General features: G+C 42.2%; 1 protein-coding gene across 2 annotated transcripts in view; it reads right to left on the bottom strand.

Annotated features, from left to right (window-relative positions):
- PARD3B (par-3 family cell polarity regulator beta) overlaps positions 1–25,212 on the bottom strand; it is a 2,030,765-nt gene that overhangs the window by 260,165 nt on the left and 1,745,388 nt on the right. For both annotated transcript variants that reach the window (XM_069225990.1, XM_069225989.1), the window contains one exon: positions 14,734–14,869. In XM_069225990.1, coding sequence (XP_069082091.1) covers positions 14,734–14,869 — 136 coding nt within the window. The remainder of the gene's footprint in view (positions 1–14,733; positions 14,870–25,212) is intronic.

Below are 25,212 nucleotides of genomic sequence, written 5' to 3' on the forward strand. Positions count from 1 at the left end.
AATGAAAGAAAGAAAATGAGAAAGAATGTACGTGCAAAAGAACTTGTATGAAGATGATACATACAAGCCTAACAATGAAAGATGAGATGAAGCAAATTAAAATAAATGAAATAATTGTAAGAGAAATATATTGAGAAAAACATTATCAGAAAGAAAGAGTATGGTATACAGAAAGCTCATTAAACAGAATGAATAAGAGAAACAGAATGAGAAAAAAGTGAGCAAGATTATGATGAAGAAAATGTATTTAATGTGGACTATGAAATAAAATAATGGAAAGTGTATCAGATGAAAGTATGAGAGATTGTGTTCAAGAAAGACAAAGGCCCACATTACGACATTAGTAGTATAAACCATCTACCGCTGCGGTGACGGATACCAAAAGACCGTCACCACGGCTACCATCCGTTCACCAGATTATTACCATAGCCGGACTTCCGCCACAAGAAGGGTGGAAATCTGGCGTGGCCATACTGGCGGATGGTGGTAAGGTGGCGCTGCTACCACCAGCACAGCCACGCCAGTAGACTGCCGCCAGCCATATCTTGACACATGAAACGCCTGGCGGTGTTCTGCTGGCTGGCGCTGCTGGCGGTAGCAGCGCCCCGTTCCATTCCCTGACAGAAGACTACCTGGATGCAGGTAAGTTGGGCTTCCGACAGGAGAGGAGGGGTGGGGTGTGTTGTGTGTGGGGTTGTGTGCCTGAATGTATGAGTAAATGCGTCTGTGTGTGTAGTGTTGTTTGCGTGGGTGTATGCATGTGTCTGAATGTGTGTAAAAATGGAAATGTGAATGCATGTCTGCATGTCAGTGTGAATGTGTGTACGGATGTGTACGAACATGAATGGATATATGCGTGAATTAAAGCGTGTATCCCAGTGGGAGTGGGTGTATGCGCGGTGTGTGTCTGTGACTGTGTGCGTGTATGGGGGAAGGGGATCAGAAGGGGGGAGCATGGATGGAGGGAGGGGTGGGTGAGCCTCCTATCAGTGACAGGGAAGGAGTTTATGCATTGGCTTTCCCAAAAAGTCAAATGAGTGGACCTGTTCTCTAAAAAGTGCTGAATTCCACCCCTGAAATCTGACATGTATCATTGAACCGATGGCTGAAAATATATCAATATAATTTTAATTAAAAGCATGACTTTCACACCTATGCAGTTTGAAGTATGCAGATAGGAGAGAAGAGTGATAAGAACGTAAGTCATTAGAACACAAGACTCTTCCATGCACGTTTTAATAACACGTTGTATTATGTAGTGTACTTTACCACACATACACACACACACAGCTATGTACATCGATATATACTGATACAGAAATATGTATACACATTTGTATATTTTTTTTTAGTACATATATATTTTATTTTTTGAGTGTTATCCTCAAACCTCCTTTTTATAAAAGAAAATAGTTTTTTTTTCTTTTTGGGGGGTAATCTTTAAACTCTCCTATCCTAAATTGCTTACCTCAATTTACCCATCCCTTAACTCCGAAAACACTTACTACCCCGTAACCCTAACCCAACTCTGAAATCTAAAAAACACTTTTTATCACTTTAGCCTTAACCATCTCTGAACGCTAAAAACTATTAATACCCCTTACACATCCCTGAACCCCAATAATCCTTTACTAACTCTTGCCCCTACCCACCCATTTCATCTAAATGCCCCTTATTTTATATAAATGCCATAAGAAATTTTCAAAATGGAATTCACCAGTAACATTAATCTCAAGTGACAATATCTCTTGCCTTAAAGTAGTTATAACTTGAGCGCACAGTGTTGTCAGTCAATGCTGTCATTTCAGATGTCATTAGGGATGTAATCAAGAACATATTGTAAGTGATGTAATATACCAGGAATAAATTATCACTCAGGAAACCATGGGACGTTTGGATTTTTAAAAATGAAATGTCTACAAACTCTGCAGAGTTTTTAGGCATTTCCATTTTAAAAATCCAAATGTTTGATGAGTGATATTTTATTCCTAGTAATCTCGTCCTCAGAGGTCACTCGTTTTAAGAATTGTAAATAGGGGAATCTATCCGATCAATCTTTCGACCATAAGATTTTACCAGATTTTGAGCCTGCTGTAGATGCCATTAAGGGCTGCTTTCCGAGGCAGCTGTATGTAAAGTTTGGCTATGGGATTGTTCCCACACTACAGTTTACAGTGAGGTGGGGTGTAAATAGAGTCCTTAGTATTGTTTGTCCAGCTTGTGGCAGTACCCCTGAAACAACTTTGTATTTTGTTTTTTTTGTGTGGCATACAGGCTTTCAAGGATGTAGTGGATTGTTCTACTGTGAAAGCTTTTGGGGGTAAGAACCCTTGGATCAGCTTTTAGGATGCTTAAACCAGATACATGAGGTGGTCGTTATTAGTTCAGCTAAATGTTTGCATGCGGCCTGGAACATTCGCAAGCAGCAGGAAACTAGTGCCGTGACACAGGTATGGCATGAAAGGGCTGTATCCTATTGATGTGCTGTTCGTTCAATGTTGCGATTTTATGGTTTGTGTTTTTTCCTAACCTAGGGCTTTGTCTGATTATTGTGAGTACTGCTTTTAACTGAGTAAGAGAATTTATTTCTTGGTGCATTTTTTATGGTTTGTATATCTTGTATGTTCAACTACATAATTATTGCATATTTGTAATTGTGTTTATATGGTTTTAAACCGAAATAAAGCTAATTGACTGACTGATACTAATTTTTAGAATTTATATTTTGGATATGCCCGGCTAATAAAGGCAGGCATTCCCAAAAGGACAGCACATAAATGTGTGTGTAGGTATGTGAGTACAGATGTGTACTCGTATGGGAAGTGATGCATACTATTTCGGAAGGCATGTGGCCATCAATGGACTAGCATCAATGTATGGCACATGTATTCGTGTACAGGGAGTGCAGAATTATTAGGCAAATGAGTATTTTGACCACATCATCCTCTTTATGCATGTTGTCTTACTCCAAGCTGTATAGGCTCGAAAGCCTACTACCAATTAAGCATATTAGGTGATGTGCATCTCTGTAATGAGAAGGGGTGTGGTCTAATGACATCAACACCCTATATCAGGTGTGCATAATTATTAGGCAACTTCCTTTCCTTTGGCAAAATGGGTCAAAAGAAGGACTTGACAGGCTCAGAAAAGTCAAAAATAGTGAGATATCTTGCAGAGGGATGCAGCACTCTTAAAATTGCAAAGCTTCTGAAGCGTGATCATCGAACAATCAAGCGTTTCATTCAAAATAGTCAACAGGGTCGCAAGAAGCGTGTGGAAAAACCAAGGCGCAAAATAACTGCCCATGAACTGAGAAAAGTCAAGCGTGCAGCTGCCACGATGCCACTTGCCACCAGTTTGGCCATATTTCAGAGCTGCAACATCACTGGAGTTCCCAAAAGCACAAGGTGTGCAATACTCAGAGACATGGCCAAGGTAAGAAAGGCTGAAAGACGACCACCACTGAACAAGACACACAAGCTGAAACGTCAAGACTGGGCCAAGAAATATCTCAAGACTGATTTTTCTAAGGTTTTATGGACTGATGAAATGAGAGTGAGTCTTGATGGGCCAGATGGATGGGCCCGTGGCTGGATTGGTAAAGGGCAGAGAGCTCCAGTCCGACTCAGACGCCAGCAAGGTGGAGGTGGAGTACTGGTTTGGGCTGGTATCATCAAAGATGAGCTTGTGGGGCCTTTTCGGGTTGAGGATGGAGTCAAGCTCAACTCCCAGTCCTACTGCCAGTTCCTGGAAGACACCTTCTTCAAGCAGTGGTACAGGAAGAAGTCTGCATCCTTCAAGAAAAACATGATTTTCATTCAGGACAATGCTCCATCACGCGCGTCCAAGTACTCCACAGCGTGGCTGGCAAGAAAGGGTATAAAAGAAGGAAATCTAATGACATGGCCTCCTTGTTCACCTGATCTGAACCCCATTGAGAACCTGTGGTCCATCATCAAATGTGAGATTTACAAGGAGGGAAAACAGTACACCTCTCTGAACAGTGTCTGGGAGGCTGTGGTTGCTGCTGCACGCAATGTTGATGGTGAACAGATCAAAACACTGACAGAATCCATGGATGGCAGGCTTTTGAGTGTCCTTGCAAAGAAAGGTGGCTATATTGGTCACTGATTTGTTTTTGTTTTGTTTTTGAATGTCAGAAATGTATATTTGTGAATGTTGAGATGTTATATTGGTTTCACTGGTAATAATAAATAATTGAAATGGGTATATATTTTGTTTTGTTAAGTTGCCTAATAATTATGCACAGTAATAGTCACCTGCACACACAGATATCCCCCTAACATAGCTAAAACTAAAAACAAACTAAAAACTACTTCCAAAAATATTCAGCTTTGATATTAATGAGTTTTTTGGGTTCATTGAGAACATGGTTGTTGTTCAATAATAAAATTAATCCTCAAAAATACAACTTGCCTAATAATTCTGCACTCCCTGTATGTGTGTGTAGATGTCAGTATATAAGTGTGAAAATGTGTGTGTCTGTTTCTGGTGCAAGTTAGCATATGAACCAACTTTAAAATCTTGACTATATTTCATCACTGGTATTACAATACTTTGGTTTGTCTGAGTTACTTAAGAAATCAATACAATAGAGTCAATAATAAAAAAAAAAGAAAAAGTAAAACAAAAAAGCCTCCCTGGCACTTTCCTCTAACAAGCTCATGTTCCTTTGACTTTACTAGAACGCTTCCACTCATTTTTTCAAATTTTCCGAAGACTCTCAGAGAAGTCTGGAGTTGACATGAATTTCCATACTGCGCAAATGCATAATTATTTCCATTGTCAAAAAAAGACATAAATGCTATTTTTTAGTAACTCAAATTTGTAGTTCCTGATCATGCTGAGTCTAAAACAAAGGTCTTTGGCTTTGGTGGGAAACCAGCGGAGCTGATACAGAAAATGATTTGCTAATTAAATCACACACGAGCCTATATTTCAGGCTCTTCGGGTAAGTTTATAACAGTCTCACTGCCTACTGATGCAAAATGACTGATGTGGACCATGCTTTCCAGTGGTGACTGCTGGCAGACCGCATAGTATCTGGTATGTGTGAAGGCAGCAACCAATTTCTTAGCCCGGAAGCAATGCCTACACCAAACACAAGAAATAGGCAGAAGTGTTTTTGGCAGCTGTTAATAGTGTTAGAAGAATGAGGAAAATAGTTCTTCAGGAAATAGGGAGATGTAGGTTTGAATCATCTATGGGAACACTGATGGCCGTATCCGTAGATTAAATCAATGAAAAAAAACCTTCTCCTATTTATAAAAGAATATTAACAATAAGGTTCGAATGTAGTACAAAGTACTTACAGGTTATGTTATTCCAGAAAATAGGGAGACATTTAATGCTAATTTATAAGGTATTTAACACACATTTAAATATATATAAAACCAAAATAATACCAAATTTTTTAAATAAAGTGATTTGACATAACCACAAGGCCCGGTCACCCAACCAAAAAGAATGTAACATATGGCGACACTGTCTGTATTAGGAAGGAAGGTGGTAGAGTTGTAAAGTATTAGTTACTTGAAATGTTTACAGGGTAAATTGTTTATTTATATATGTACGTCAGTACTGGCTTCAAGGCCGTTTTGGAGGACTTAATAAATGAACAGTCAACAATGTTTGCATAGGATGACACACTTTAGATCAGTGAGAGACTAGTGATTATACCTCAGACTACTTAGTTTCACAATTTACCAGCTCCTCCTTCAGCCTACCTCTCTTCAGATTTCCTACCAGCTCGGTTTTACGCGTCCTCGCCTGGTACATAAGTTCATCTGGGGTCAAAATATATAGGCCCTCATTCCAACCCTGGCGGTCTATGACCGCCAGGGTGGAGGTCGCCGGAAGCACCGCCAACAGGCTGGCGGTGCTTCATCTGGCATTCCGACCACGACTGTAAAGCCGCGGTCACCCAGCCGGGTCCGGCGGTTTCCCGCCGGATTACCCCCAGCTGGGAGAATTTTCCCGCCAGCCTGTTTCTGGCGGTTTTCACCGGCAGTAACAGGATGGCGGGAACGGGTGTCGTGGGGCCCCTGGGGGCCCCTGCATGATTTTCACTGTCTGCATAGCAGACAGTGAAAATCGGGACGGGTGCAACTGCACCCGTCGCACCCCTGCAACACCGCCGGCTCCATTCGGAGCCAGCTTCTATGTTGCAGGGCCTTTCCCGCTGGGCTGGCGGGCGCTCCTTTGGCGGGCGCCCGCCGGCCCAGCGGGAAAGCCAGAATGGCCTCCGCGGTCTTTTGACCGCGGAGCGGCGAAATGGCGGTGACCGCATGGCGGGCGGCGGTAGCCGCCCGCCGCGGTCAGAATGACCGCCATAGTCTTTAATCTCCATATCCAAGGATGAAAGCTTTGCTCAGACTCAAAAGTCATTATGTTTCTCAGAAGATTCATAAGTGTTACTAGAGGTGGTAATTTGGTGGGGGTTGCCCAAGCAAAACTTTGGAAAGAGTCACCTCTTGGAAAGTGGTAGGAATCAAACTTCCTCAAATTGAGGAAGACATTGAAAATTTTTCTTCTTAACTATCCAGTACTGTTCACCTCCTCCTCAAGCAAAGTGTCTGATGGGCTGGAAGGGCTGAATAATGCAAAATAGCTTTGGAGGTAGTTTAGAAAGTAACAGGTACATGGATGCACCCCTCGACCCCAAGCCGCATTTTGCTACTGGCATTAGAGTAATGGGTGGGCATCAGTAACAGCAATTATACAAAGACAGATATCCACTTTATTGAATGTTATTTCACATCTACATGAAATCATCAGTATTTCTACACCAATTCACGCAGTTTTCCTCCATTCCCGCCCGTGTTTATCACCTAGACACTTTGAGTAGCTGAGGTATCTGGTTGAAAAACACCGGGCCCTTAATGTTCGCCGTGATCAGGTAATACCGATTTGGGTGGGGTGGGGGGGGGCGGGGGGAGGGCTGTTACAAGCAAATTGGGACAAGCAGTCCTCTTGCAATGAGGGCTTAAAGGTTTTAAGAATTCAGCCCAAACTTAATAGCACAGGGAGCACAAGGAAAAGGGATAGGGGCATCTTTGTGACAATGAAAGTGCCCCCCGTTGTTGATAGAGTGGTGCTTGTGCCTGCATGAGGGGAGACGCAGAAGTGCCCTTTTCTTCCTCAAAAAAGAAAAAAAGAGGCTTTGTCTTTCTTCCAAATTAATCCTTTTTAAAAGCAGAGTCCTGAAGAGACCTTACAATTTGGAGAGAGAGGATGGAGGCACCCCCTCAATGAATGCACTACACCGATTCCGTATTTATTTCAACAATCACGGCCTTGCAGCATACAAAGTGCAGCACGGCGGAAGTGTTGCCCCAACAGCGTTCTCTTGAAGAATATGCAATTATAACACATATACCATGGCAGGTACAGACAGCAGTAAGGAACTCGGCCAGTAAACCCTTCAGATATCGGCTAAACCTGTCCAAGATCTCATTAACCCAACAGGGATTACACAAACTGCATCTTGTGCTTAACCTGACAATACAGGATTAGCAATGACAACGGAGGTTTGCCACTGCAAGGGTGGGGGCTGGGAGCTCTCTTGTTCATCTGCTTTGCAACTATACATATTGTTTGCGAGTACCAGTTAAGCCAAGGATTCAATAATCAAAATGGGACATTTTCACATGTAAAAATATTTCATTTGTTTTTCGGATGTAAACAGAAACAGTAAAAATGTCTATTTTTTATATGCATATTCACAATATACTTTTGCAGTTTCATTTTAAAGACAGTTTAAGGTTTGAGAGACCATGAGATGACATGGATTTAGGCTCTTAGTAAACTTTGACATTGCCGCAGTATCAACCGACTTTTACCCTCCATATCGAGTATTATGTTATGGTGGATTTTTTTTTTTTTTTAAACTTGGCATTAGGGTGCCTTTTTGGGGGTAGAAATAATAATGGACGTAGGAGGGCAGTGGGGCACTAGCAGACAAGAAGGCTGTGCAACATTTTTTATTTGAGTATTTTTAATATAATTCTACCAACAGTTAGTGGTGTTACAGTCTGATAAGAAACCAACACTGCAGGTTACACAGTTTCATGTACTATTGTGAGCCGTGCCTTCTCTAGGCACCCTGGCCTTTGTGTTCAGGAAGGACCCAGACACAAATATACTTTATGCAACTGGATGACATTGTTCCTGGGTCCTTGTTCAGAAAGGGGCAAATCCCTTATTTTTCTTATGCACAAATCTATCCTAGCGGAATACAACTTCCCAGTGGTGGGTCCCAATGTCGGCTCTTTCGGTTACACAAGTCGGTCAGTCCTACGGCAACATTGCAGTTTGGTCGTCAAAATTAAGCCTGTGAGTAGATGATGATTGTGATTTTGCACGCACAGGTCATGCAACAGTTAGCCATAACTTATTGACTCCAATAAAGTTTGATGCTCTTGAAGCTAGGTCATTCTGACTGGTACAACTAGTTGGAAAGTTGAGAATCAAAGTGCAAGAATAAGATAATTTTCCCCCAAAACAAAAAGGTAGTACTAAAAAGAAATCCAAAATGACGACACAATTCTTAAGTCTTTACAAAAGACAAGCTTGACATTCAAGACAACTTGCAGGCCCTTATTTTTGCCACTTTGCTGATCTTATAATGGTCTTCATTTGCCAAATCGAGATGCGGATGGAGTTTCACATAATGTGAGCAATGTAAATGATTTGTTTTACTTTATTCAAAAAGGCAAGACTGGGGCGCAAAATACTGTAGTTGACAGACTAGAGAGAACACTAACAAGCACAGAATGGCTCTTGGGAGCAAGGAAAGAGGGTATGGGAGTACAAGGCTCTTGACTCCATGCATAGCGATTACATTTGTAAGTCTGAACATGTTTAAAACACACACACAACATGACACACTCATAATTATGAGGACCGGCCATTGACCGTAATGAAGTGTGTATTTACTATTCTAACTCCACATGCGCTTTGATAGTAAGGAAGGTTATAAAGTGAAGCAAGGCAAATATAACTGCACTTTTAGTTTTTTGATATTTTTTTGATGCACTCGCTCGAAACTACCTAAACACACTATGGCTCTCACACGGATAGTGTTTGTCTGGAACTAACAGTGTTTACCCACACTATGAGGACCGAATCAATCTCAAAACCAATATATATATATATATATCAGCAGACTTTCCTAAATCCAGAACCAGGAGCTGGACACTGTCAAGTGCATCATATGATGTTTGTTTTTCGTGTAGGTAAAAAAAAATAAAAAAATAAAGTCAAGGGCTGGTGGTGACAGGATGACAACATGAACAATAAAAAGAAAATAGGAAAGAAGTGGACTTCATACAAATTGATGCAGGGATCTTTTTCTCACCTGCCTATACTCAATTGGCCCTAGTCGTCCCGTGTCACGAAACTGAGGACTTACCAGGGACTCTGGTGTGGTCTCCCAGGTTGGATGTGAAATTGAGATTGAACTGTTCATTCTACAAGATGGGACGTCCTTATCTCTGGACTTTAAACATTGTCTTTCCTTTGGGCAGGAGGTGTGAGCAAGGAGCAGAGTCAGGAATCCGAAGGAAATAAAAAGGGAGTAACCAGAAGAAGATCTCGTCATCGTCGACTCCGAGACAAACGCCATCGAGGTAAGATGCCGAGTAGAGCTGCTGGCTACGGAGGAAGGGACCGCCGCACCGAAGGACTCGGAAGACTAGATATGCCCTTGGTTATATAAGGTTTCCAGCCACGCTCCAGGAGGAGCATGGCTTTCGCAGGTGCCTACCCAATTAAGAACCTGTGGAACCTGATTTAAAGTAAAAGATAGACCCCTATAGAAGGGGATTGGAGGCGGTGGTGATATTGGGTTATTTTGTTTGTTTTGGTGCAGTTCTAGCTCATTGTTTGGTATTGCACTTCTCGCCTGGTCAAAGAACGTTCCTCGCCTTAGTTTATTCCCCAATTTGGTTTGTTGTGTGTGATTCGGTAAACATGGCACAATAAACCCTCTTTCTAACCCTGCATGTCCTGGCATATTCTGAGCATGAGCACTTTGTTCTTTTGGATCACAGATGTAGTTTCCTCACATCAAAAGGCACGTTGCAACTAACCATGATAGGGAATTAGTAACAGACCGAAACAATGTCCTTACCTGCTATTATCTCCCTTATACCGATGGAAACAAGTGGCTGTCCCATGAAGACCTTTGCTAACTTCCAGATGCCCATTTTAAGAAGATCCTCACTTACGTGACCTAGAAGACCAGGACTCTACCCACATCACTGAAATACAATAAAAAGAAAACTGCTTCTCAGAAACAAGTATCTCTGCTCCCTTATTTAACCCGGGTTAAGCCCTGTGGGCCACAAATCTTTCTTTTTGTGTACTACATCAGGAGTGGTGTAGGTGGGCCCAGGAGCACCTGATTTAAATAGATTGATATACATACTAGTTTACCTATTCAGCAGGGGAGCAGCTTGGGGAGAAGGGGGGCAGGTTCAGCTGTTACACCCAAATAAATAAATACAAGTGGTTTCAGTCGGGTATGCTGAGATGTGTGACGGATTTCACCAAAGTATTTTTACATACACAGAAAAAACCGCACGCACACTCTCCCTCTCTCTGTTTTGAGTCTTCAAAAATGGTGGTTGTTTTTACACAATCTTGTGTTTTCTCTAACTTGGTAACCCTACCAAACTGCACCCCTCTCCCTTTCCGATGCCTCTTAAGCCCCTCACATGCACCTACTTTGTTGTATAATGTATTTTAACATTAAATGCCATTGTGATTGTTGGAAAAACCGAAAGCTCACACCCTGCCAATCTCACTGACCAAGCTATGCCCCTGATAGTCAGTGGTAATTACATGGTCAGTTGATCCTGCCTTTTTTGACTTATGTTAGCTACCGCTGTACTGCTACAGCAAGGCGTTCTATTCCTACTCAGATGTACACTTATTCACCCGATTTATGTCACCACAGAGATTCCAAATGTCAGCAGTGAGGCTTGTGTGATCTCTAAACTGGTATACTGGTATGAGCAACTGACTCTTCTGGTGTCCACAAAACATCACACCTATATGTAAAGGGAAACTCCAAATCCATTATAACTCATATGTTCTGTAGAAGTGCCCATGGGATTAGTTCAAAGCAACACATCCTGGAACATATGGTGTCCTCTCTTGCCGAGCAGTTGCCCTAGTGGTGACCTGACCTGCATCACAGACCAGGTTCAAGCTAGAACACCTTCCTAAGGTGTTAGCCATCAAGAATGGTCAGTTTGGGGACAGGATGGTCCCAAAGAGTTTGGTGCTGGTGGCTCAATATAGCCTAATTGTGCCCTATCTATCTATTGAGTAATAGAAGGTACTGGTCCATTCATCGAGGATGCCTGTTTCCGGTCCAGGGAGGACATGGCTTTGCAGTTTGGGCTTGACTATTCCCATAGGGAGCAGGGTCAAGCCTTATATGCATATGGCTGGGTCCAAACGGGGGTGGAGTTGTGAGCAAAACACTATGGATTAAACCTCAGTCTTTGCCTCGGGGTGAATGTTTGCATTGTTCTGCATGCGGACCATCACCTGCTCTTTTTGCACTTGTTCCAATAGACCAGAAGGAGGTAGAATGTGAAATATGAATAGTGAATGTGGGGTGTCTGTCAATACTTCAAGGTAGGGATAATTCAAATTCTGTGGTGTCCTAAATACTTTACTAGACCCTTAGGTCCATGGGTGATCCACAAGATACATATCGCCTTAGGTCAGCAAAGCCTGTCCCCCTGCTTCGTCTGTGGTCATGAGTGTTATCAAGGTTATCCTTTCCTCACCTTCCCAGTAACAGGACTGCACTTCGGTGCAGAGCCAAAGCCAGCCTTTACAATAAAGTAATAATGTGCATAGTATAAATAAACTCTGAATTTGCTAACTTATCTCCGGTATCTCTGGAACATCATTATGTCAAGTGTTTTAATCTGCAGCTTCAAGTAATAATTTAGAAGCAGCTGAGACTGATTATCAATGCATGCTCATTATTCATTAAACTAACGGTGACATAACATGATTATTCAACATGAGATTGGCAAATGATGAACTTCATGTTTAAATGTTTATAATAAACAATAGACTATTCATCATTAAAAAGCCGTAGTAGGTTGCCTCAAGCCCATATTGCTCTAGTTATTTTAAGGTGCTGGGGTTTCTCCTAGTTTAACCTTCGTACACCTTACGGACCAGGAAGAGACACGCGTGAGAGAAAACTACTCCCAGCACTACTCAGTCGTGCTACTCAGTCGTGCACTTGTAAGAAAGATCCGTTTTCCCATAACCATCTTCACTGGTGGTAACCCTGAGTTTCTTACCCTGGCTTCGAGTTCAGAGCAAGAACCTCCCATTCCAGCCATTGCCACATGATACCGTCTCCAATTCAACGTAGCGCTTCCAGTACCACATGTACAGCATTGAGCAACATTTCAAGGTTTAAGTGGTTTTGCAAACACCTGCATCACCAGCTAAAGTGTCGACAAAGCCAAGTACAGCCTCATAGTATAAAAAGGCAGGAGCAACAGTGATTGAGGAACATAATGCGCAGAAAACATAGTCTGTAGGAAGAGAACAGGCAGGGAATATTAGCAGGATACTGCGGCTGGTGAGCACTTATCAGCAAATCCGCTTCATATTTCTGCAAAAAACACTTTATGATCTTGAAAAAAGTGTGACTTATCCCTATGTCAATCACTGTAATGGTTCAAATCAATAAAATGTTTCTAAGAGGTTCCCTTGGAGGAAAAAGCTCACAAAGGCCTCTTTCCATGGTTATAGACAAGAGAAAGAGCACTCAATCACAGCAGGAAACTGAGAAAAAGACCTCACTGGAAGCGACAAAGTCTTGAATTCAAGACGCTTTACTGGAATCTGAAAGCAGTTTCTCCCCTCCTGAGCTTTTACCCAAAATGTACCACTCTCCAAAAAAGATCCAGCCTAATTGCACCCTAGGAGCGATCTCCCTCCTATCAAAAGCCTTTTAGTCTGTTCGCGCTGGACGTCGAATAAAGTGCTGTCGCTGGCAGGGTAGGCCAAAGCAGCAGGGCTCTCTGGGCAAACACAACAGTAGCCACTTACAGCCGGGGGTCTGCAGCCGCCGAGGCACGTTAGCCCGCACAATACTGCACCAACTCCAGAAATTGCCAAGCAACCTCTGCGCTAAACTTCACAGCTGGTTTCTCTTTGGTCCATAATTTTCTTGCTTTCTGCAATTGTGGGTTCTTATTTTAGGGGCATCTCCGCCTACTGGGGATCTTGGGGCACTCCCAACTAAACGCCATGCATTTTCCCTATAATACATTTCGCACAAAGAGGTTAGTCAGTTGCCACAAAATAAGTGAGTCAGGGAGTCATAAGGTTTGAGTGACTAATTATGAATTTGCAGGACTGAAAACAAAATTTCCCATCAAAAATGGTTTCATTATTCATTTGTTTCTCACAGCAAAAAGAGATGAGGAACTAAAAAGAGCATGATGAGCTAACACCACCAGTATACAGCAAAACAATAAATCTCACCGAGCAGAAGGGAAGAATGTGAAAATACGAACCTAAGTGTCAGGATGTGGTGTAACTTCATTTTTAGAGTTATGACTCTTAACAAAATGTTATAATATCCTCTTTTTAGTGGCTTGTTCCCATTCCAAAATATCACAATTACTGTACAATTACAACATATGTTAATATAGCGTTTGTTAGACCAGATAGTGTTTCTTTCATGGCACTATGAAAGAGACATGGTGGAGAGTAAGGTGTCTCTGTTTGTCATTCTGTCTATCCTGAGAATATGTTCTTCTTACACAGAGCAGTTGCTGCTGCATAGCACTGGAATCAGTGTCAAAAACACAATATGGGACAAGCCGGGTAACACTGCAAACTAATCTATATCCCATTCCCACAGATCTCCCTATCCTCACTCTTGGAAGGGGCCTTCTTCAATGTTTTAATATTTGAGACCGAGGTAGAGTAAAACTTTCTGCCGGATGTAGAGCTGAACCTGAACAATGATATCTAGTACCGTCAAAAAGGTTTTTGATATGATTTTCATCTCAATAACCCTGCAACTGTCAATGGACTAGAAGGTCCCAATAACAATTAATAACCGATGTGTATAATCACTGCAAAGCATGCCCTAGACCTCCAAGACTATGTCTGTACATTTGCAAACAGCATAATAAATGTAAGCTGCTTAAGTAGGAGATATCAACAACAATTGGGATTCTGAAGCCAAAAGACAGAAAAAAAACAGGCTGTTTCCACTATTAAACAGATAATGAAGATTAAGTAGTGGGAAAACAGTCTAGTCATAATAATAGTTACTTAAATGAAGAAACTGACATGCTACATGCTTGAAACACATCACTTAAAGCTTTGATTAAAACGTTAATAAATCTGCCCATTGACCTCAAGGTGGTCCCTTTTCACAACAGGCAACAGCAAATAAAGATCCAATGTTTCCTTCTAACTCTACAGTCCTAGGATTCTGCAAGGCTTGTGAACAAAAACTGACTTGCCAACGGTATTGGGATATTTTCCAATATTCTGAAAGCTCAGAAAAGGCAGCCTGTTGGGGGATCTACCAATTTCTCAGAGGGTCAGTCAGCCAATGCTTCTTTGAGCTGTTATAGATAGGAATCTTAAGTTCCAACTGCCAACAGCTTGCACAGCAATAGATGCCTGACGTGTACAGAGTCTTACCCAGTATTGTTCATATTCAGATGGCCTTCCTCTGTCTTCATCTTCCTCATACAAATTGAAGCCCTCTCTCCGTGCCTGGTGGTACTCCATCCGTAATTGCTGAATACGGTCTGTGTTACCAGTGGATGGATGAATACTAAAAAAAAAAAAAGAAGCCATAAGTATAGGTACCATGTTTTCAGGGAGTATTATTAAATAGTGGTTCAGCCTAATTCACTATAGGTCTGCAAATCATTGTTATATGCACCAAATCCAAATCAAACAAATTTACAGTAGCTACAGTATACCTGTTTCACAGACTCCTCTAGATTGCCCACCACTTACCAAACCTGATCCATGCATGAAGACTTGGAAAATACTTTTTATATTTAAAAAATAAGTTACATGTGCTACTTGAGAATATAGAAACAACCTGGCTAACCATTAATAGTTGGGATGAAACTCTGATACTGATCAACATGAAGGTAGCCTTCCAGGTTCAGGCAATGATTTCGTAAGAATAATATGATGAGGTTTCTCTGTGGGCAGAGTACTCCCTCAAAATGTCTTTTAATGACTAGATTTGATAGTACATGCTTACCAATTCTTTCTTTCAGATAAAATGTATTTTATATGACTCAATGGAAATGACACTTTCACAAGATACAAAATTAGAGCTTCTTCACGACAACAAGGCACTGAAAAATCGTCTTTTCATCCTAAAGATCTTATTCTTTGCTTCTGAGACAAACAATAAAATTCTGGGGAAAGGGAAGAATCCTGCCCTGTGCCAGGGCAGAAAATCTGATTCTATGACTGATGCACTTTGGTCGGTCAGGGAGACTCAAGAAGTAGTCTGGATTTAGATTTAACTTCTGAATAAGTCACTGGGTCCCCGAAAATCTGTGGGAAAATATTAATTAATACCAAGGATTGGGTCAAGATTTGCTTAGCACTGAGACTCTCAGACCTCTCAGATGGAAGTAAGCAAGGAGATGGCCACTGGGGGTTACGGGCAAAGTGCCTGCAACACTAGGTAAAGTAGGTGGGTAAAATGAATTATTTGAAGCAACATAAGCTTCTAATATTCTCATCTTTTCCTGCTTAAGGTTATCAATTGTTTTACAATTTGAAGGCACATGAAGGGTGAGTAATACACTACCTAATCGAGATGCACCTGATGGATGGACATCTTGTATGAGATGAACGATCCAACAGTTAGCATGAGTTCATTGCACATTAAAATGTGTGCTTTCTATCCCAATTAGGGCTGCTGACATTTTGAATGACTTTGAGAGATGCACAGCTTCTGGATATGGAGCAAGCTGCTGTATGATGTTACCGTTACGGGAAATGTACGCCGAAAGCGGGCTAGCAATACCAACTTATTTTCCAATATAGTCAATTACAGTTCCTTGTGCAGCTCATGTTTTTATGACTTAATTGGACATTCTTGACAAGGCGGGATATTGCTTCTAAAATAACCTTTTTTCAATGTTGAGCATCAGCTAATTGTGCCTTCTTCCAAGGGATGGACTATTTCACTGAGGATGATGGGAGTGGACAACAAAAGTGATAATTATGCTTGCCATAACAACCACGAATATGGAATTTGGTGAGTGCACCTGTGCTTGAGTTTGGCTCCTTCACACTTATTAGTAGCAAAATCATCAACAAAACTGCAGTTCATTTTGAAAATTGACTAGAGTTTAATTTTTCCTAAAGTGACACATCTGAATCTTCATGACTGGATGAATAATGAACTGAAGGGCTCCAGCTACTCCCTGAAAGTTAATACTGGCCTTCGCTACTCATACGGCTCTCTTTGGTCCAATGGGCAATTCCGGAGTATCTATTCTGGGCTGGAACTAAGATGTAAGAGCTTTGGTGCACTACCTTTCTCCTGCAGAAGTATACATGAGACTGAAAACTGAGGCATGATTTTTTTTGGTGAACCCACATTTTCTGCTGTGGCTCTTGGGTTTCCACCAGCGCCACACAATTTCTGATTAGTGCTTGAATATTTTTACTTTCACTGGGGATTAATGCTCTTGGTCATTGTGAGAGACTTCGAATTATTCGTTTATTTCTTTAAGCGCAGAACTCTTTCTAAGTCGAACAGCACTTCACTTTAAAATGAGATTATTAACGGGGGGCGGGATATGGAGCTCTGGCACTGTCCGAACAGCCACACCTCCTTCCCCAACAACTCAAACAAAGGTAACTGAGGTCCCCTTCCAAGTCCAGGCAAAGTCAGCATACTGATTAAGACAGTGCAAAAACTCCACACACGAGCTGGAAACTTACTCTTTGCAAAGATTTTGCTGTCCTTAGTGCAATAAATTATCTTCGACAAGTGCCCATATGAAGACTGAAGAACCCATGTCACACACAGGCACTTTGAGTTAGAAGATATCACATTTGCTCCACAGTTTCTCACCTGCCGAGATCCCTACTAAACCTGTCAAATGATACCTGTGTGACTTGTGTCATTCATGGTCCATTACTGTAGCATCCACGAAAGGATTACTGGAGGTTAGGATATTACGGCCAATGCTGCGAGCATGCTAGATGCTGCTTAACAAACTGACGGAAGGATACAGGGCTGAAACCAGCAGGCTACGTTTCTTCATTGCGTTTTGTTTCTGAAAACATTCATATGACGTCTTACACTCAGGAGTAAGAAACCTTTTTTTCCCTCCTCTGGTTTCTGAGGGTTATTCAGTCAATGGTGAAACCAAGTGGCTCTGAGCAAATGAAGCGGAATAAAAGAGGCTGTTATATCTGGTTTTCTTTCCCTCCAGAACCCAATTATAATCCCTTTCACTGTTAAACATCTCTGAATGCCTTTTGTAGAGCGCTTGAAGGGCCTTGTGAATGTCGACGTTCACAGTACTACAGATGTACACGCTAGCGAAAGCTGGGCTTTTATGCCGAGACCCATAGAAAGTCTAATGCCGGTCAGTGCAAACGATGCGCTGATGAGACCACCGCTTCTGTCCCCAATTTGGGACCGTAGCATGAACAATACCCAATCAAGGAGTCTGAAAGAGACAAGTGGATCATCTGGCATAGTCACAAAGATGAAAGAAAAACACATAAAGCAAGAACATTCATTTCTCTGTTCCAGATGAGATGTGCTTTGTCACTATCCTGTTGACCATTTTAAATTCGCTTATCATTTTGCCAACATACGGAGTTTCAGAGCAGTGGGACACCTTTTACCAGCAGTAAACTGAAATCTGGCGTTTGGCATAAGGTCAGCAGAAAGGTAAATACCTTAGTCAATACTTGTTTACCTTTTTAAAAGGACACAAGTCCGAAGACAATAAAGTGGGAGGTGTTTAATAAGCATAGGCAATGAGGTATCATTGAGTGACATCACCTGACATGATGTCACAATCATATTAAACTCCTCACTTTAATAAGATTGAACCTTTTCCTAATCAAAGCTGAGGTGCGCACACAGGGTCGAGGCGGGTGAGTTAGGGGCTGGGTGTGGGTGTATGTAGACAGAAATTATAAATAAATAGTAAACTGTATAATCTGACTATTTTACTAGCTGATAATGATCTGATTATTTGATAATCTGATCCATAAACAATACCGATTTAATAATACAATGCGGAGTCAGGTTGTTCTCTAACACCTACCACTTCCAGCTAAGGACAGAGTAAAATGGAATACATAGTCCAGGTCAACCATATGGGTGTCGTGTACAATCTACAATCATCCTACTATAGAGTTTTTCTATAGAAGCATAACCAACAACACAAACTGGAGCGTGCAAGGCACTAGCAAGTCTTAAACTGGGGCACTGTCGACATCTCCCAGAAAGGCTAATAGGTGTGTGGTTGAGTCAGTACTTGTTATGCTTGCCTTTAGGCTCTCAGGTGCCAGGCACAGATATTTAAGGTTCACTTCCAAGAGACTGGTATCACGGAGGCAAACTGAAGCTGGTAATGATGGACCACAGATGATCCAGATGTTCTGGAAAGGCCACAAGGACAAAAGCCAGCTAAATCAGATGCCTGTACGTCTAGAACGTTAGAACATATGGGGCAGATTACTGGCTTGCCTGCATGATGCTTCTAGGCGGCAGGTACAGGTCAGAACAGCTAATTTGAATTAGAACATTGGAACGTTGGCAGCTCCATTGAAAACAATGGAGTGCTCCGGGCTTTTACTGGCCGGTAAAAGCCCGCAGCGCCAACATTCCAATGTTCGCTTTGTTCACAGCAACAGCTGTGAACAAAGCTTCACGGAGCCCAAGGGGATTTTAATCCCCTCGGGCTCCATGAGCAATTTGTTTTGTTTAATAGAACATTCTGCCCTGAGTGGCAGAATGTTCTAATAGCCTTAGAACCCGCCGTAGCGGGCTCTACCGGCTATTAAAGGCCCTTTCCCTTGTTAAATGCCCTCGCCTTCGGCTCGGGCATTTAACGCGGGAGCGGGCCTTTAATAGCCGGTAGAGCCCGCTACGGCGGGTTCTAAGGCTATATTAGAACATTGGAACGTTGGCAGCTCCATTGAAAACAATGGAGTGCTCTGGGCTTTTAATGGCCGGTAAAAGCCCGCAGCGCCAACATTCCAATGTTCGCTTTGTTCACAGCAACAGCTGTGAACAAAGCCTCTCGGACCCCGAGGGGATTTTAATCCCCTCGGGCTCCGTGAGCAATTTGTTTTATTTAATAGAACATTCTGCCCTGAGTGGCAGAATGTTCTAATAGCCTTAGAACCCGCCGTAGCGGGCTCTACTGGCTATTAAAGGCCCTTTCCCTTGTTAAATGCCCTCGCATTCGGCTCGGGCATTTAACGCGGGAGCGGGCCTTTAATAGCCGGTAGAGCCCGCTACGGCGGGTTCTAAGGCTATAGTAAACCACGAATACAAGCAATTAATTGCAAACAAGTTTGGGTCCCACCAGGAGTAACTTACAAGTCCAAGTCAGAAGTCCTGCAAATGATTGGCAAGGATTTAACACCTATTCTGCAGCATGACTGCAAGAGACGTGCCATCCAACCTCATAGGTCGCATTGCAAGATGCCGATTACCCCCTATACTATGGAGAAAGGAACAATGCTATACAAAAACAAGAGGTGTCTAACTTGTAAGGAGATTCATATTTGGAAACAATCAAGACATCAAACGAGACAGCATTACAAAATACAGGGCATGTTCATTTGTGCCTTACTTAATCATGATTGTGAAAATCCCCTGAAAGTAGCTACTGGGAAGGAGAAACGGGCCACGAACTGACTGACTCACCACCACCACAACCTCACGAAAGCCAAGGTCACAGTACTGGGTGAACAGTTTTTGGGATCCAGTAATAGCCTGTCTTCTCTGATGCACCTATAACCAGCTAAATTGGCCCTGACTGTACCTCCTTTCAAAGGCTCTGGCATGAAGAGACAACCTCACCAAGACCTACTAGCTCTCTAGGGGCAAGATCACAACGCATTTGGACTGGAACCCTGCAAACCAACCACATGCAAGGGCTTGAAATATGACTACCTGTGCGCTCTGATCAGTCCCTCTCTCTCCTACCTGTTTAACAGCGATATGGGCCTGATTGGTGACTGATTACACCTAACCCCAAACTGGACGTCAATACAGAAGTATCAGGCTGGCTCTTTCCCTAAACTGCTGGCTACCAAGAGTTATAAGCATTACATGCAGCTAACTGTGACAAAGCTGAATAGCCGTGCAGAGACACAGGATGGATGACTCTAAGGAAGGGGCTTTGATGACCCATAAACAAACTATTTGTATGATGACTTACATGGCACCCTGTTTCAGGATTCTGAGACTTTACACTTTGTGTTTTATTCACTCAAACGTTTATGAATTTTATTCATTATGATTTGACTATTGAGTATCTGCACAATAAGTGGATTTCCCATCACAACCTGCACAGAAAGTGACATCACTGGGTTTCCTATCATTCATTTACATAGTAAGTTACATCATTGGATTTCTCATCAACCATCTGTACAGGAAGTGACATCACTGGTTTCCCACAAAAACTGTCTTCACTTAACGGAGGCTGGAGTGTGGATGCAGAGTAGTGTTGGTGTACCAAAGGCATGTAAAAAGCAAGCCGGTCTATACATGTTCATGTCGTTTACGCTCCCAGTGCTAGAAGCTTTAGTCCTCCTCCCACCCACCTACCCCTGTCTCTACTGCACCGCGACCCTCCGCAGTCAACCAATGGGAACCAATGTGTCATGAGCACTACAAAGTCCCATTACAGAGGCAGCAAACATCACTAATAAAATAACACAATAAACTGATCCCTGTTTCTGTTTATTTTATAAGTGCGATAATTTGTTATACAATTCCACACATAACTAGGGGGGGCAGAGTCCTTCACACCCTTGTGGGAAATTCACCTCAATGTCAGGAAATGGAATATAATTCAGCCAAGCCACTTCCTAACACCAAAATTCAATCCATATAGATGCTACAGCAATACCTTTTCCTAATCTATGCCTTGAGCAATTGGGTAATACATACTCGACCTGTTGGAGAGCAGTTGTGGCATTGGCAACAGATAGGAAAGCACTAGAGAAATACAACATTACAATAAAATGAAGGAATGTCTGTCTTTTTCCATATTTCTACTCACACACATATTTCTAGGTACCTATATTTTATGTTTTACACACCCAACCACGTTTACCTTATTCTTCTTTACAAAGCGCCTCTCAAAATTACCATCCTGTCCAGAGACAACACACCCTTCTGTCCAACACACAAAGCTTTTTTCTAACAAACACATCCAAACCTAAGGACTTCGTGAATGGATATTGTTTTATTTGATGAGGGAATGGCGCGGGGGGGGAATGCCCCCTCTCACACTCCAAAGTGTGGGGAGAAGGGCTGGACAAAGGGCTGTGCTAACAATGTGAGATGAACAACACTGCCTGGTGTGTAGCTCAGGCAAGCAGTCTTGAATCTTAACTTGGCGCCTGACAATTATGTGAATGTATGAACTGCAATGAAACTCACCAGATGAATTCAATCAACTCCCTGCAAATATCGCATACATAATCTATTAGTTTACCCCGAAGAAAGTGAGGCATTGAATCCGCACAGAATGAAGTCATCAGTAATGAAAAAAGAAACTGATAAGGTAATATTAAAAAAAAATGCGTTTTTCAACATGTGAAGTAAAAAAATTAGACTCTGACGTTAACCTATTCTCCATCACCCTTTAAATGCATAAATTAAAGGATGGGGATTTGATCAGATAGTGGCTGCCGAGTCGAAGAGCGTGGAAGACAAAACCTCTGAGCTGCTTAGAATGCAGGGGCTCACCTGAGGTTTGCAAAGGTACCTGAACTCTCAAAACAAAAGAGGGAAAGAAAGAAAGGAGCAGCGCGGGAAAAATCACTGAATAGCGTTCACCGTCTGCTGACCCTCGAGAAGACCTTGCACAGTGGCAGAATTAATATGTTTCGATGGATAAATAAATGGCATCCCAGGGGGAGCAACGCTGCAGGCGGCCCTCGATGTGTGCTAATTAATTATAGATGGAGTGTCCCATTCATTCCACCATCTCATCACGACTGAATGGATGGATTGACCACGTCTAGGTGCCTCTGCCCTCTACAGAGAGGATCCACACAGGCAATGCTGTGCAAGAGCTATAGAAATACAATGAGCCGGGATGGGTCAGTCAAGCATATGCTTGGATACTGTGGACCAAGTTACATTATCACACCTGCCAACTCACACAGTGTCACCATATGTCACATGGTCTCTTCACATGGTCACCCATGTAAAAGGCAGAGATCACACAGCTGGAAAGTGGAAACCCAATTCCCATCTTTTGTAGGAAGCTTTGCACTTCTGCCGGCCCTCAATGGTTTTACGTGTCCATATAACACAACCAGTACTGACCTCGGAAGGGTTTGTTAAGGGGCAGAAAGACCGGAGAAGGTGTTCTTGTACTCCCCGGAACACAGCTCCTCCCCATGGCTTTCTGTGGCCCTGCCCCTTCTACTGCGTCTCCATTGGTGGAAAGCCCCACCATGGGCCGCACCACCTCTACCCCACTCTAAGACAGTGAAAAGTGTGATGGGGCTTCATAATGAACACAGAAGGCAGGGACTCTATTAAATAACAATGCAAAGAAGCACAGACACGTGGCACTCCAGCATCGCTGTATTATATAGGGTTGTGCTGATGCGGTAACCTCACCTCTGGTGTCACCAATTTACCATAATTGGCAATTAATTCAACATGATGAAGATCTCCTGAAAATGTTTAAAGAGTGAACTGGAGATTGTCTACAAAAGATAGCAAATATAAAGGCAACACTGTAACGTGCTGAAAGATCCCCACTAAGAAGACAGAAGTTTCTCAAAATAAAGGCATGTTCAATGTTTAGAATTGCCACATTATTTGAATATTTTACAAAGTGATCTTTAAGGTCATCCAAGTACAGGTAAAAATTCTGTTCAAGCAATAAACGATATACGATTGAGTTTCTGCAGTCATTTATTCAAGTGCCTACCCGGTATAAGCCCGTTGTAGTCATCCTTGGAAGGATACTGACACAAGCATTGGCAAAGCCAAAAGTTCTTGCCTTTATTATGTTAGTGTCGAACTGATGGCTTTGCCAATGTTTGTCTGTAAACTATTGTTTAAAAAAAAAAAAAAGTAAATAAAAAAACATTTTAAAATACTGGTGGAAAAACACCCACGTATCCAATGGCTTCACGAAGCTGTACACTGATTCAAAGGTTTCAATTTTTAGAATTGTCTGGTTTATTTTCAAATACTTTTCCCTCGAGAAACTCTGAATTTAAGAAGAAAAAGGAAGTGTTAGAATGAATAGTGAAATGCTTGCCAAGGCCTAAATTACTTTCCAGATGATTCAGCCATTTGGTCATCTGCGGTAGCCCAGGAAGGATATTTATTTATTTTACATTTGTTTGTGCTTTTCAAAAACATGGTAACAGGAATTGCACGAAACTTCAACAACTACATCACATCATGTGCTTTATCACAACTGACAGTTCAACAGTGCATACAGGAGCCAGTTCACTTAACATTTAAAAAATATCACATCTGCAGTACTACTGTAGCATTAGGTGTGTTACCAAAATCAGCACAACCATAAATGCAGGAAAGAAGACAATGGAATCTGTGCATAATACATTAGCTAGTTCCATCATCTCACAATGTCAGTAACAAGTATTGCTTAACGGGTGACCAAGTATCCTAGATTTCACACGTAACAATTTACTATGTGTCTGCCCCATGGTTACAGTAAACAAGATCTTGAATCCACTCGTGCATGGACTAAATCGGGGCCTTGTCCTATCTCATTACGAGCCTATGCTTGGCAACTAGGAGTGCCAGAGGTATGTATTTTCTGGTAACAAGAGGGACCTCTTTGACATACCTCAATAATGCTGACTTAGGAGACCACTGTAATCTAAAACTCAGCTCTTATTTTCTGAATACTTTGTGCCAATACTCCTGTATACCAGGAGACCTCCATGCCAAGCGCCAAAGATCCACCCCCTCCAAATCACATCTCCACCATCTTCCGTCAGCAGTCAAACCATATTGCTGCAGTCTAACCAGTGTATAATAACGCTCTATTAACTCACATTGTATAGGTGTATGCCTGCTATTGAGAGAAACAGCTAGAATTAATGAGCAGCAATATAGCCACGCCTCCTCTGAAAACGGAGAATAATTATGGGCCTCCAGGGGAAATTTCATGTTACAAAACTAGTGTGTTTTAACTGTAAAGACAGAGCAGTTTCATCAACTTTATGGCAGTGGTTAGGTGTTTGCTCAGAGCCTTCAGATGCTTATCATTCATTATGTCAACCCATTAATATACAACTTGAGCTTAGTTTATGAGGGAAGATGAGGGAGTCCGTGTTACATTACTATATCACGCTTGCTCTTTTTCCACTACTTTTGTTGATCTCTTTGCGTACTCCGGTGACTGACTTGATTTTCAGACTCTGTCTAGAGACCAGGATCCTTAACCAAAAGATGTGTGTCTTAGGTTAAAGCTAGCAGCGGCGGGCAAGTACTTAGAGTGGGACGGCAGGCAAATGGGTGGTGGGTGGGTGCATGCATGAAAAGTGAGTGGCAACAGTAAATTAAAAAAAAGAAATAGCCAATTACCTTACTTGCTGCACAACATCTTCGCTCCAGTCCGTGTTTTTCTCTGTCTCCTCCAGGCTTGGGCAAATACCGCTAATCAATATTGGCGCTGCTTTCATGCTGGTAACCAACATGAAGGCAGCACCAGGATTGGAGGGAGTGGCTTCTCTCGGCACTTCCAAGAGCACTGGAGGCCTGCACTTTATCTAACCCAGCTGAATTAGACAGCTGGGAGAGGTTTAAAATGCGCATGTCTGTCTGGCCGTCTCAAGACAGTCGCTCAAACAGATATGCACACTTTAAACTAGTGCACAGGCAGCACACCACTCCTCCCTGCTGCTGCCGCCACTCAGCAGGCCCCG

This window comes from Pleurodeles waltl, chromosome 3_1 (genome assembly GCF_031143425.1).
Source record: "Pleurodeles waltl isolate 20211129_DDA chromosome 3_1, aPleWal1.hap1.20221129, whole genome shotgun sequence".
Taxonomy (NCBI): Eukaryota; Metazoa; Chordata; class Amphibia; order Caudata; family Salamandridae; genus Pleurodeles; species Pleurodeles waltl.